The following is a 15,555-nucleotide window of genomic DNA, read 5'->3' on the forward strand; positions in this document are numbered from 1 at the left end:
AAGGTTTCTGCTGGGCTTCCAATCGTTTCCCTGGTTGAGATTTAAGAATTTCTTTTAAAATATTATGTAGTTCACAATGATTAAAGCAAAATTCTCTTAAGCCTGGAAAAAGTACAAAGTGATTATGCTTAAAGAGGTTTGAAAACTACATGTACAGTATCAATAAAGATTGAAAATCAACTCAATGAACATAGAACTCTATACAAGTTAAGATAACTCAAAATTCCCTAAACTAGCCAAAATAGATGAGAAAAAGAAATTTTAAACTATAATCTATTTAAAAGCTGAAAGAAGAAAAGGGATTCTAATACTTGCCCTACTCCATTTTGAAACATATTTAAAGCTAGACACAGAAAGCATACAACCACGGGTTACTATGCAATAAAATCAACTAGCTGTCTAAATCAATATCATAAAAAAAAGGTAGTGGGGGGAGGGACAAAAGCCCATGGTCAAAATTACAAAATTTGCCCTTTCCTTGAAGCACCCTAAAACTTTATTTCAGTTTCATGATACTTACATCACAAGGGTTTGAATTGTCCTTCCATGCATATTCATATTCTCAGCATGGCTGCAGAATCAGAACTAGAAGGATTCAATGGGGCTCCTGACTCTACTAGTTTTATGGCCTTCTTTATAAGACATGATCATGCGGAGTCTGCCCAGCATGACGGGGGGGGGGGGGGGAGGGGGGAATGAAACCCAAGCAATCAGCTACATAATGCTTCCCAAGCACCTTGTAAGGTGCTCAATATCAAATGGTCTCAGGAAGGATGAAGGTTAATATAGTACACACAGTGCCCTTCCAGACAGCCCCAGTACCTAGTGCTGAACCCTACTGTATATCATATACTCATACGCTGATGTGTTTTGTGTATTATTGTAATCTAAAACAGTGTCACCAGAGATTTAAGACAAGATCCTTACGCCTAGGACATCTTCACTAGGGTTCCGAGACTCCACCAAGTAATTCTTTTTCTTAGTTTTTATTCTCAGTAAACAAGCCATGAGATGAGTCCCAATGTACTCTACAGACTAATGGAGAATCCATGACATATTTTAATCCATTCTTTGACAAAATGCCAGAAAAAAGATATTAAAGCAATTTACATGGTTAAAAGTATAACCTAGTGGTCAAACGTGTCTTTATTACATTTTAGTGAATAAAATATTCTTTTAAGCAAATGGCTGATACCAGATAATAATATGTCCTTCATAAAGTTCTTATTTTCTATTATTTCAAACTTGGTCACTATACATCAAACTCAAGTTTTTATAGAACTCGCCTATATAAAAATTTGAAGCTACTGACATTCAGGATTCCTATCATTCACTCCCATTTTCTCAGATGCAAAAGGCAATGTCTCAAGAAATGTCTTATCCCCAGTCCTACCGATCACTTCTGAAACATCAGACCCCAATACCATCAGCACTACAAATCTATGAGATTTCCTGCCCTAATCAAACCACAACCTCCCTGTGTGATCTAGTCCACTTCCAAGTGCTCTTGAAGGACCTGGAAGCAGTCTCTGATCCTTCTCAACAGTAAGCCGCCATTATCTCCTATCACTTTTTACCTTAGTTCAGTCAAAGAACTTACTGGGAAGCAATGGAAACCACTCTGCTGCAAAATGAACTGGCAAAAAGATCCATAAAGCCAACATGCAGACTGAAGAGCTGCCTGAGAGTCTGCATAACCAGAGAGAGCCCTCACAAGCTCATGGCAGAGTACACACCAAAGAACTAACGCAAGACCAATCCTCCAGACCTCCAGCATCCTTTCCTCCTCTTGTTTCTGTCCCTGCAAAGAAACTGCTTCCTCCTATCATCGAGCACATACTGAGGAAAGTAAGGAGAAGGAGAACTCAAAATCAGTCAGGCCTACACACAAAGACCCCAACTAAAAAGAGAACTATCCTTTGGTAGACTTCAATGCCCTCAACAGAAAAAAAAAATTGCCCTCCACTCTCAGTCAAACAAATAGAGCTAAGGCCTGCTTGTACTAACTCTACTGTGGCTGCTGTTCTTTTAACTCCCTGAAATCCCCAAATAACTCCCTGCACATCAAATCAAAAGGTGTTTTTCACAGGTAATTGAATAGACAAAGCATGGCATGTCTACCCATACAGAGGAATATTATTTAGCCATAAAAACAAATGAAGTTCTGACCTGTGCCACAGCATAAAAACATAACTGCTATTTTTCTTTGCCACTCAATACCATGTTGGAGCCTAATTCTTCAATGTGGCAGTATGAGAAGTAGAGTTGAGTAGGCAATGTCTAGGTCAGGGGGCTAAACTAATTACTACAAGAGCATACTATTATAAACAGAGTTGGGCTTTCTCTGGCTTCCTCTGTTGCCATGTGATCTCTCTTATCCACACAACCCTACTTTGCTCAATGAATTAAAACAGCAGTATATGACCCTTACAAAATGTAAATCTTCCCAGTCTAAAACTGTGATCCAAAATAACCCTCTTTCCTTTAGAATTGTGTCTGGTCTCAGGTTGTCCTATAGCATTGGTAAACAAAACAATTTTGTTCAGTAATAGAAACTATACAGAAAGGTCAAATATCACATAACCACTCGTATATTTCCAGCATAGAGAAATTCAGAAATAATGCGAATGGAGTAACATTTTGAAGTTATAGAAAATATTATGGAACTAGACAGCAAGTCGTTATACAACATGATCATGCTAAATATACTAAATGTCTCTCTAACAGTAAATTTATATCATTATATATTTTCCAATCCAAAAAATAAAAACTCAAAATACTCAGACCTCCCTGGTTCCTATCATTCACTACTGTCTTCTCCCTTTCTGTCCCTTCCACTCATCTCCCCTTCTAGAGATAGCATCTACATTTATGGCAATCCAGTCATCTTCTTGAGGAATATAGCTCTATAGTACATTTGGCAAAAAAGCTTCAGTAATGATCCACGTTGTAAATACTTGAGGCTTGGCGAGCCAGTTTCTGCTGTAGCTATTCAACTCTGGAAAATAAAACTACTGAAACAAACAGCTGTGGCTATTATGCTCCAACACAACTACTAACAAAACAATGTGTGACAACTAGGTTTGGCCCAAAGGTTTCAGTTGTCAGATCCCCTACAAAGCATGACACCCACAATCCCAGTCCTCTCTCTCCTGTACAATCTTTCAAGTCTTATAGAAGTTATAGTAACTCCAGAGTCTTCAACAAACACTTATTTGGAACCTACCATATTCTAAGAACTGGGCTAAAAACACAGTAATAAAATAGCCCTCACTCTCACGGACACTGACAGCCTAAAAGACATTTGTACCAGATACAAACACAAAGACAAGGCAAAGCCTTTCCTTCCCTCTACAGACTCCCCTCCACTGAATCCAGTGGGCAGGCATTTCTTTTGCTTCTCCCCTCACAAACCTTCTTACTCCTTCTTACAGGGTTCCACTTCCCTAAGGAAAGCACATCTCCTAAGCAAAAGCACTGGTCACCTTGCTCTTTTGGTACATCTTTTCAAGAACACTTTGATAGCCTTTAAGATAGAGTCAATGTCGGTCTCTGGAGCAGAGATCTTTCTGTTCTATCTAAAATAATCTAGTTAACGTTTCCCTCAGGCAAAAACTGGGCAAGTTTACTAGCTATCTGCTTTCTGTTGCTGTGATAAAACACCATGACCTAAAGCAACAAGGGAAGGAAGGGGTTTACTTCATCTTTTATCTTACAGTCCATCATGAAGGGAAGGTAGAGCAGAAACCTGGAGGCAGGAACTAAAGTACAACCAAGGAGGAATGTTGCTTACTGTCTTGCTCTTTAAGACTTGCTCAGCCCACTTTTATACACAACCCAGGACCCTATGCCAGGTTATGCTCTCCCACATTAATCAGTAATCAAGAAAATGCCCACAGACTTCCCTTCTGGCCAACCTGACTGAGGCATACTCTCAACTGAGGTTTCTTCACCCAAGACAACTCTACTTTGTGTTAAGTTGACAAAAACTAACCAGCACACGAGCAATCTTCATAAAAAGATTAGAGTTTTCTAGTTGGGTATGGAAGCTCACTCCAGTAACCAAAGACACATAGGAACACTTGTTTCCACTAGTTCCACTAGTTCAAGACCAGACTGGGAAACTTAGCAAGATCCCATATCAATAACAACCATAGTAAATTTGTGGTGCAAAACCAAAGAACAGCACCTTTCAACTCAGCTCAGCATGCCACCATAAGAACCTTGGGAGTAAAGGAGGAGAATATTATGAAAGCAATTGCACAGGTATGCATACTGCCTGGAGAGCAGTAAGAAATAATGTCATTTGTCCCTGACCCTGATGTCTTCTGCCACTATGCATAGAACTGTAAGTTATCTTGCTAGTCTCCAAGTGTGGAGAAATACCAGAATTTCCACAACTCTTGACAATCAAGGTTCCTGTTACCTTTCTCCTTTGAATAACTGATTCAAGCAGAAGCTATTTGCATTTTGACCACAGGTCTTTTCCAAGCACGACTGCACTTTGAAAGAATCCACTGTAAGTCTACAAAGAGATCTACATCTATGATCACTGAAAAATTGGACTGGCATTTGAATATACCTACAAATTTCCAATGTATAAAGAAGTGTATAAATATTGAGCTGGTTAAGATGGTTCAGCGGGTAAATGTGCTTGTCACCAAGTGTGTCGACCTGAGTTCAACCCCTAGGTCCCACGGGGCAGGAGAAAAGATCCTACTCCTCCAAGTTGTCCTCTGACTTCTATAAATGAGCCATGACTTATATGACATCCCCAACTATACAGTCATAATAAAATAAATGTTTAAAAAGTGAATAAATGTAGTTTTAAAAAACTCTTTTATGAGAGACTAGTCAACCTAAGGGTGCATCCAAGAAACACAGAAAATTGTGTCTTAATTTAAAAAGAAAACTGATGTGGCAAATTAGAGACTTTTCACTCTGCACTAAGGAACACGTTTCTGTTAAACAGAATCAAGCACTTCACTCACACTGCAATCAACCCTAATGCACAAGCATTTGTGTCACATTTCAGGGGGAGGGGTAAATGTTCTATAGTTTGTGGATATAAATATTTTCTTAAAATATCTTTTTTTTTCAGCTTAAAGTCAAAACAATGAATATGGAAGTCAGAGAAAAGACTCCTCCAAAATTCAGAGATTGCCCCACCTCGGGATCCATCCCATAAACAACCACCAAACCCAGACACTATTGCAGATGCCAACAAGATTTTGCTGACAGGAGCCTGATATAGCTGTCTCCTGAGAGGCTCTGCCAGTGCCTGGCAAATACATAAGTGGATGCTCACAGTCATCTATTAGACGGAGCACAGGGTCCCCAATGAAGGAGCTAGAGAAAGGACCCAAGAAGCTGAAGGGGTTTGCAGCCCCACAGGAGGAACAACAATATGAACTAACCAGTACCCCCAGAGCTTCCTGGGACTAAACCACCAATCAAAGAAAACACATGGTGGGACTCGTGGCTCTAGCTGCATATGTAGCAGAGGATGGCCTAGTCCGTCATCAATGGGAGGAGAGACCCTTGGTCTTATGAAGGTTCTATGCTCCAGTATAGGGGAATGCCAGGGCCAGGAAGCAGGAGTGGGTGGGTTGGGAAGCAGGGCAAGGAGGAAGGAGATAGGGGATTTTCAGAGAGGAAACTAGGAAAGGGGATAACATTTGAAATGTAAATACAGAAAATATCTAATAAAAAAAAAACTATCATCTGATCAGTCCAGAGGAAAAAATGAAGTAAACACCTTTCAGCAAAGAAAGTCTCTGTATATAAAATCATCTAACTCTATTCTGTATGACACCTTCTATACAACTGAACACCAAAGTAGTGTTCTAGAAAGCATCATTTCAACAAGCAGATTTACATGAGCAGTTGAGCTACTTAAGGTTAGTAACAGATTTGGTACCAAAAGACTGTTTATCAGTTTCACAATAACAAAGTCTGACACACACACACACATACACACACACAGCCAAGAACATTAAGCTTTGGCTTTCGGCTCTCCAGGATTATCTTCAAGAACGCCTCACTAATTTGTTTTGCATGTGTTACACTCACAGGAGTTAAGCAAATTGCCTCCTTAAATGCCTCAGGGAAAGAAGGAAAAGGTGACAATCTGAAAGCTGAAGAGGACTTGGGTGAAGCTGTAGCATTAGGAAAACATAAATAAGAAACAAAGCAGGGAAAGAAGACAGGAAAGGAAATGGATGTGTACTGTCAAATCTTAAAGAAAAACGCTAGTCAGATGCTAGACAAGTAGGAACCAGAGAGCATTCTGGAAGGTAAAGAGGATGCTGCTGTTACCTTTAGTTGTCAACTTGGCAGCCTGAAGTTACCTGAGAATGAGTCAACTCAAGGACTACCTCAATCAAGCATGTCTGGGGGGGGGGGGGGTTGTTTTGATTGCTGGCTGATGTGGCAGAGCCCAGCCCAGATGTGGGGAGGGCCATCCCTAGGCAGGTGAGCCTTGGCTGAATAAGAAAAGTAACTGTGAACCTGGGAACAAGCCAATAAGCAGTGTTCCCCCAAAGATGGACTATAATCAGAAAGTATAAACCAAATACACCATTTCCTTCACAAGTTGCTTTTAATTGTGGTTTTGAACATTAAAACACACACACACACACACACACCCCAAAAAGCATTCTGGACAGAGGCCAAGAGAAGAGCAAGCCAAACTGGGGCACTCTTAAGACGTCCATCTCTGACTGCTATGCTGCTGATATTGTTATAAGAAAAGGGACCATGATTCTTTCTTACCATCATCACAAGAATGTATTTTAATACCTTACAGGTTATTTGAACTTAAACAGTATGTTCTCACCTCAAATCCAAGGGAACACAGTAATTCAACTATCCTCGCAAGATCTAAGACTAAGATTAAAATTAGCATTCCCCCCAATGGCTGCATCTCTGATCATGGCGATGCCATCCACATAAGTCTCCACAACTGTATTGAAGTCAATAATCCTCCATTTCTAAGGTTCCTGCATGCTGCTCACCACAAAGCATTGCTACACCCCATTCCCTTTCCTTTACAACTAGGCATGTTCTCAATAACTCATAATTCAAGAGCTGGCTTGCCTGCCTCCATCCTTTTATTATTTTCAAAGATATCTTGCAAACTACATCCTCAAATGCATTTCCATCCTCTCAATCCTCCCTATCTTGGGAATTGTAAAATTTACCACTCTATAAAATTTCTGTACTGTATATATTATCATTATAATCAACATTTCTAACCTGTAATCAGTTTATGATATATGTACACTTTAATGCCATCTTAAAAATGAGAAAATGAAGAATCAAGGAGACCAACTAGATTGCCTAGGAGCACTAGGGAGGTGGTGTACTTTCTTCATTGAACCTATTTTTTGAAAGCAGGATTTGAGTTTAGATTTCGGCCAGAACCAGAACTCAGTTCTATTTGCTGTATGTATCTCTGACAGGCTATCTCTTATGCCATTACGTCAAGCCCTTCTATCTGCCTTCCTAGGCCTCACAACAACAACAAAATTAGTTTTGGCCTATCAATAAATGTGGCCTTTAAACTATGTAATCACCAGATGGCAAAGTCACCAATGTTAAAAATGGGAAATAAAATGAGAATAAAAATAGCAATATCTTTAACTTTCTCCTTTTCTATGAATATTACCTCTTTTTCTATGAATATTAAAATTATATAAACATTAGTTTAAACCTCAGGTTCATATAGTTGAAAGGTTGGTTTTTTTTTTTTTTGGTTTTTATTTTCTTTTTGAGACAGGGTTTCTCTGTGTATCCCTGGCTGTCTAGTTGAAAGATTTATTTTGGTAAATATTTATGGAAATGTACTGTGTACAAAATATTCCTCACTCATTCTAAAAAGAAAAATAAAGCAGCATGCAGGCAATGCCTCAGTGGCACGTCACTCGGTACCAAGTTCCTGTAATTCATGTACTCCTGAGGCACAAAACCACCTGTGCCCAGAAGTTCAAAGCCACCTGGGCAAACTCAGTAAGATCCCATCTTTACTTGTTGTGTAATTATGTGTACATATCTGTGTCTATAGGGAGGTTTGTGCATTCAAGTGACCCTCAGAGGCAAGAAAAAAAATGCCAAATGCCCTAGAGGCAGGAGTCACAGGTACCTGTGAACTTCCTGACATGGGTGCTGGGAACCAAACTCAGGTCCTATGCAAGAGCAGTACAGGCGCTAACAGCCCCCTTGAGACCCATCCCTATAACCCTTCATAATTAATTCTTTCTCAAACATGGCATTTATAATCAGAAACTTCTTTGGTGAAAGATGTTCAATTCAGCCAAGCCTGCTGATAAAAGTCTATGATCCCAGTCACTTGGGATGAAGAGGTGGCACAAAGATAGCAAGTTCAAGGTCTACCTGAGCCAAAGACAACTTAGTGAGATCTGTCTTTTAAAAAAGAAAAAGGGAAATGGACTTTCAGTGGGTCACCTCAGTGGAAATGATCAGTTAACCTGTTACATTAATGATATTTTACATGATTTTTAAGGGCAAATCTTCTTGTAATAGTAATTAATTTATCATTAGCACAGCAATAAAATTATTTATCTCACAGCTAACCCATTAGTCTATCAACGCCTTGAGGATAAAATCACATTTATTTTGTCTATTGCCACATCCCCATCACCAAGCTCTGCACACAGTACAAATCCACAAATATTTACTAAAACAAAACTCTCAACTAGACAGCCAGGGATACAGAGAATCTCTGTCTCAAAAAGAAAACAAACAAAAACAAACAACAGAAAAGCCTTTCAACTACATAAACCTGAGGTCCAAACAAGTGTTTATATATTTTTAATATTCATAAAAAGAGAAGTAACAGGAGTTTTGAAAATCCTTCTTCACCACCCCCAACAAAAACAAACAACAACAAAAACCCACACACTTCCTTGATTTGGTACAGTCTTCAGAGATGATAGACACTCAGATTTTTCACCCTAGCCCCACTGACAAATTCTAGCTAAATACAATTCTTATGTGATTTCTTCATAGCTTACACACTTAGGTACAAATACAGTAAATCGTTCACTGGTTCCATTTTTAAAATTCTCCTGCTGGCCTTTTCTTTGAAAATGATATTAAATGATTCCACTGTTAAGTATAATAATACCTGTTTATTTTTTAATTTTACACAAAACTATATTCAGCATTTAATGGTATAGTCACAACACTATATACTTGGAACAGACTAGAATCACACAGTAACCTTTCACCTTGCAAGCTAAGAACCTAAATCAGGAAATGGTAAGGCAGCACAATTAACTGGAGCTAAAACCCAGCCTCTGACCCTCCAAACACAGCATGTCAACTCATTACATGTAATGTAAAGATACACAACGGTCTGATAAATGCAGGACAATGTTCAAGACATCCCTTTCATCTCCAATTGTGACAAACCTTTCATCCGAGGACTGCAAATCCCAGCAAGGAAAATTTAGATTGGAAGTTACTGTTCACAATTCTCTTATAAGAAGATAAGACAAGATCTGCTTTGCACATTCAGTCCACAAGACACACTGGACCCAATCGGCTGGCCTAGCAGAACTCTGTATTCTTGTATTTGGTTCAAACACCACAAACGTTTCCCTCCTAGCTATGCATCCCTCATGAAAAGCGAGAGTCACTGTCAATACCTTTCCATTCAGCTTCCTTTGCTAAAGTACAACAAAACCATTATTGTTATCTCCCAAAGGAAGATTCCTTCTCAGAGTAAAGAAAGACTCCTACTATGTAGCAAACTGGCTGGAAGTCATGTGACCTAGAAGTAGTTACACAGCAATTCAAGCCCAAGTTGGTCTAGAAACCTAACTCATTCTGCTCCACTCTGCAACAGTCTTAGTCAATTTTCATAGTTTATTATCAACATGTTCACTCCAAAGAATTAACTGGCATGGCTCAAATGTCTGTACAGTAAATGATCCTACAAATAAAATTAAATGGAGACATATAATTCAATAAATGATTTTGTTTAATTAGTAACTATAATCCACCAATCTGTAAGTAATAAAGACTGTTGGAAGTTGGGACTGTAACTCAGTGCATAAGAATGCACAGAACACTTGGTATGAGCACTAGTACCACATAAGCCATAGAGAAGGTATGCAATGCATGCCTAAAATGCTAGCACCGGGAAAGAGAAGTGGAAGTAGAGGCAGGAGGATCAGAAATTCTAGTTCATCCATGGTTACATAATGAGTTCGAGGCCAGCCTGGACTACACAAAACCCAATCTCAAAATAAAGACATAAAATATTCAAATTTGATGGTTAATTTTACAGTTTGGTTATCTACCCTTAGAATTTATTTACTAATACTAATTCTAAACCTAGTAGAAGGCAGAATTATTGAGATTTATACTTAAAATATGACTTTGCAAACTGATTTAATATTCTTAACCTTTGTGCCCCTTAGGGTTAATAAGTAATTACTTCAATGAGTAATGCATTTTAAACAAAATGTAAAGCACTTTGAACAGTGTCCGCCATAAAGTAAAGGCCCAACACATGTTTATTACTATAATCATATTTATTATCATCACTACTACTAAATCAATATCATAAATGGTAGCTGTAATCTGTTATAGCCACAGTACCTGACACATAGTTAACAGTCGTATGTAGGATGAATTAATCATTATTACTAACACTTCTATAATTAAGCATAGGCTATCTGCACTAGAATGCAATCCCTTCCATAAGAAACGATAAATTAATCAAGGAAGGAACCCTAAATTGATGCTTGGCTATTTAAGAGAAAGAAGAAATACTACACCGTGAATAGGCCGGATGCAAAACTTAAAAACAAGTGTGTTGCATGGGAACTGCAACATTCCCATCATTAGACAAGGGGAAGCAAGGAACAACTGTAATGAGCACGCAATCGATCCTCTTCCCTCCACCACACTGAATGCTGACATGAACACACAACCTCAGATCACAGCATGCTCCAGGTGTAAATTTCCTCCAATAATGTACTTCCAAGGCACAGCCCAGACAATAACTACCTTGGAGAATCACATGAATCAGCTACTTCCAACCTCACTTCTGGTATAACTCTTCCACCCCCAAAATAATAATAATGGATTTCATTATTGGCTACTGCTCTTGAGGGTCAGTACGAAGAAGTTTATAGGGGGAAAAGGTGTCTCTTCACTACTTTTACCTCTTTACCGTTAGAGCCCTCAGGGAAAAACTGAGGAAAATAGGTAGAGCGTCAGCATGCCTGTCAGGAGACACAGTATTCCACTTCTCTGGCCTCCTTAACTGTAGCTCTCTGTACTAGCTGATCATGGTACCCAAGGAGCATAAAAAGCACTTCTCAGATTTATAGCCACTTTTAAAACCAAACTACTAACACATGTAATCACAGCTGTAGTGGGTTGGTCTGATGCTGCTTGTATTTCTAATGCTAAATACTGGTTCCTTAAGATGTGGTTGCCCCCAATGAGCAGATGCTCACATACTCAAGTGATGCCCTGTGAACCTTCTCCCCAATTTAACCAGTCAATAAAAGACTAGAGCCTGTGACTGGGCAATAGAGGGGGAAAGGACTGGAGGTTTGAGAGGAGGGGATTGTAGGGGGTGGGGGGGAGGAGGAAGCCACCATGGATCAGAATGGCATGGCCTGGAGAAATAGCAAGTAACAAGGGGCATTATAGCTGGGAAATAAGTTAGTGTAGCCCTAGATATGCCCAATCTAGGCATAGACTTATAAATAAAATATCTGGATTGTGTGTCTTTTATACAGGCTTATTAGGATTGTAAATTTATACTACACACAGCACTCAGGTAGCCGAAGCAGGAAGATTGCTATGAATTTGAGGCCAGCCTAGGCTACAAAGTGAATTACAGGTCTGCCTGCACTGCATAGTGAACACTGTCATTTAAAGAAATTTCTTGAGATCAGCAAACATAGTTTCTAAAATTAGGTACCATCTGGGGTCACGTGATACAAACTATATAAAATGTTAGTCTTCCATAATCATTCTACTAAAGTTCATGACTCCTGAACCCTGGCCCAAATAATTACCTACCAAGCATCCAGAATGCTGACAGGTAAATGGTATGCCTCACTCCTTATATTAGACTCCTGCCAAGGAATCACAGCCAAATTATCTTGGTTTGCCTACACACCTAGTAATGGTTTTTGTCTAGCAAAAGATTTATAAGAGCCTGTTTCAAAGGATAGGCAAGGACCAGAACCATAACAAACTGAGAAAGCTCTATCCCCAGCACTCCTTCCTCAATACTAAAATACATTCAGCTCCAGGAGCACATTAGATAGGCATATATAGACTCTATAACACAAAGAAAGCCACTCAGAATCACAAGGACAGGTAAGATACTGTGGTGGTTGGTCTGAGTTACAATGGCCCCCGTAGGCTTATATATCTGAATGCTTAGTAGTCACAGAGTGATGCTATTTGAGAAGAATTAAGACATATAACCTTCTAGAAGACAGTGTTTCACTACGATATCTCTCTCTCTCTCTCTCTCTCTCTCTCTCTCTCTTTGCCTCTGTCTCTGTCTCTGTCTCTGTCTCTGTCTCTGCCTATGGATCAAGATGTAGCTACTTCTCTAGCACCAGAACTGCCTACTGCCATGCTCCCTGCCATGATGATATTACAGTCCTCAGGTCATACCCCATCACTGAAGGAAGTCAGGGCAAGAACTAGAGACAAAAACTCAACAGAAACCATGGAGAAATGCTTAGCCTGCTTTCTTATACATCTCCAGACCACCTGTCTCAGGAGTCCCTATCAGTCCCACTATGAGTTGGGCCTACCCATATCAATTATTAATCAAGAAAAAGCCTTACAGACTTGCCTACAAGCAATCCAATGGAGGCATTTTCCTCAGCTGAGGTTTCTCTTCCCAAATAACCCTAACTTATGTCAAGTTGGCAAAAGCACAAGGGAATACTCACTCATACTGTAATTTCCCTTACAGTCTTGAGTAATACTATTCTACAGGCGCTGCCTTTTCATATGCATTGTCTTCAGCTCCTCAAAGATCTTAGTAGGGACAGGATATATATTACATAGCTTGTACCAGAGCAGCCTCAAAAGGCCTGCACACTACAGATGAACATTAAAAATGCATTCTGTTCGTAGTGAAAGTCAGTCAACATTTTTCAAGGCCCACTACCTAAAGCCGTGTGGGAGGAACTAGGATGAAAATGAGAAAATCTTTTCTTAAAGCTGTTGACAAACCTGGTCAACTCAAGCAAGCAAGGAAAAAAATACAGAGGAGTGTCAAGGAGGTGATGTGTCAGGGAAGTGATGGGTAGTAGGGCAGAGCTCAAAGGCATCTAAGTTTTCAAACCTGAAAGCACAGCAGGTGTTTGGAGTCTGAAATGAAATGAGAAACCCAAAACTCCTGGTCAGGAAGTGGTATTTTTAAGTATTGATAGTACTTCAGGAGAATCCTTGCTGGGGGTAGGAGTGGTGGGCACTTCCAAGGCTTCCTTCCCATGAAGTATCTACCAAACAACAGTTTTCAACTATTTAATGAGATTCCACTTCTAAGCTGCACTGATACAAAATGCTGGCCGCTTACATTGCTATACGCCATACTAACATGGCACACAACATCCTAACTCAATTTCTTGATAATACTAAGTGAAAGTTTACTTTAGAGAGTATGTGAATGCAGTTAACATCTGGGCTTAAGAACCAGTCTGAAAACTTGGGAAAAGAGAACCATCTGAAAGATCTCTAGCATTAGAAAAGAGAGGTGACATGGGGGGGGGTGCACAGTTCTATGGTAGAGCACCCCTGAGGAGTCCCTGACTTGACGTTTTTATCCTCAACCCTGGACCCTTTTCCTACCTCTTCTATCTTACTAGTTGGTAAACGTTTATTTATCGAAAGTACCTTAAACAAGATGCAATGATAACTGAAAGAATGATCAGTAGCTAGTAACTGAAATAGTCTAATGTCTGGGAACTGTGTATCTGCTCTTTGGTAAAACGAGAGAACTTTAAGACCACTTCCAACCCCAACAATACACTTCCTACCTGTTGGGCTTCAGGTAATTCAAACTCATTTTCCTCAATCTTAAACTGGAAATAAGGACTTTGTTGTATGGAAGCTAACTAGTCAGTATTAACCAAGTAACTCCGATATGGTAAGTATGCTGGTGTGGGCCATATTAGCTTTATTATCATCTTTACCATCTTCGCTTTAGCATTGACCACCATCAGATGTCCTGGGATACACAGAAAACAGATGCCCTACAGCAAGTAACAAGGACATTACTTCAACACCCCTGAATCTCACTCTACACAACTTGACAAGGCAGTGGTTAGCCTTATCTGTTGCCATACCTCTATGAGATGACTGTCATAAATTAGTCATGCCTAGCATAGGCCATGGGGTCCCAACATTCAAGACAGCACAGCCTAATTACCTCACCCAAGGAGTTCATGCCTTTGGAATTAGAAAAGTCGGTCTCACTTTGGGACTCCACATACTGACATATTCCTCGCCCCTTTCCTTCCCTGCACCAGGATCTACAAAGTACGAAATTCCTTCCAAGAGCTCACTTGGGCTCCAGGAAAGAAACTACAGTCACCCAGGGGACAGGTGGAGCAGAGTGGTCCGGTTGCTTAGCACCACCAGCTCACACCCCCAGAAGGATCAGAGAGCCATGCTGCTGGGGCTGAAGCTGTCCCATCCCGCAGCCGCTCACACCTTCCGGGACTCGTGGAGCGCAGTTCCCGGTGGCACAGCGGCCCTGCGCGGGGAGGCGGCCCACGTGCCCCCGGGCTACAGGCCGCTCGTCCCCGCCCCGCACTCACCTGTCCGGTGATGCCAGTGATGAGAGCCACCTTCCTGAGCTTGCCCATCTCGCCATCCCCGGAGCCCGGGTAGCTCGGGCACTTAGCGGGAGCTTGAGCCATGTCGCCTCAGGCGGGTGAGCGTGCGGCCGAGAGGAAGGCGGAGTGGAACGAGCCGCGGGCCGGCAGGGACCAGGGTGCGCGCGCCAGTCGTTTCACGGAGCTGCAGCGGCCGCCACGGTCTGACAGGGCGCGCGGGAGGCCGGGCGTGGAGCGAGGGGCGGGCCAGCTTAGTCGGGGCGGGCGGCGCGAGCCGGGCTGAGGCCTGGCTGGCGCCGCGTCACTCGCCCAAGCAGCGACGCGTCAGCAGCGCCCCCGACAGCTCCGCCCCTGCCGGGGTCTCCGCGCTGAGCCACGCCTCTCTGGGGGCGGGGCCTGAGGGCGCCGGGCCCCTGGAAGAGGAAGGATGTAAGTCTGCGGTCAGAGTAGAGGATATGGCCTGCATGGGCCTCGGTCTCCGGGAATCCTCATATCGCCCCATGATGCCAGGAGGAATGACGAGCTGACCTTCTCGGTAGGAAAGAGCTCTGAAATCCAAATCTAGGTATCCAAGGCTGGAGTCATCGACCTTATTAAATTTCTAGAAATCTGCTTCATTGTCTTTGTGAGCAGGTCAGTTTTAACATTTCTCGAAGGCACTAGAGTTTCAAGGCTACTCTAACCTGTGAATCTTCTGTGA

General features: G+C 41.2%; 1 protein-coding gene across 2 annotated transcripts in view; it reads right to left on the bottom strand.

Annotated features, from left to right (window-relative positions):
- Gmds (GDP-mannose 4, 6-dehydratase) overlaps positions 1–15,218 on the bottom strand; it is a 519,180-nt gene extending 503,962 nt beyond the window's left edge. Inside the window, exon 1 of one of the 2 annotated variants that reach the window (XM_006516656.3) lies at positions 14,838–15,218. In XM_006516656.3, the coding sequence (XP_006516719.1) occupies positions 14,838–14,939 (102 nt within the window). In that variant the 5' untranslated portion in view covers positions 14,940–15,218. The remainder of the gene's footprint in view (positions 1–14,837) is intronic. The other variant, NM_146041.2, reaches the window with a different exon arrangement.
- Between the last annotated feature and the right edge of the window lie 337 nt (positions 15,219–15,555).

The sequence above is a fragment of the Mus musculus genome, chromosome 13 (genome assembly GCF_000001635.26).
Source record: "Mus musculus strain C57BL/6J chromosome 13, GRCm38.p6 C57BL/6J".
Lineage (NCBI taxonomy): Eukaryota > Metazoa > Chordata > Mammalia > Rodentia > Muridae > Mus > Mus musculus.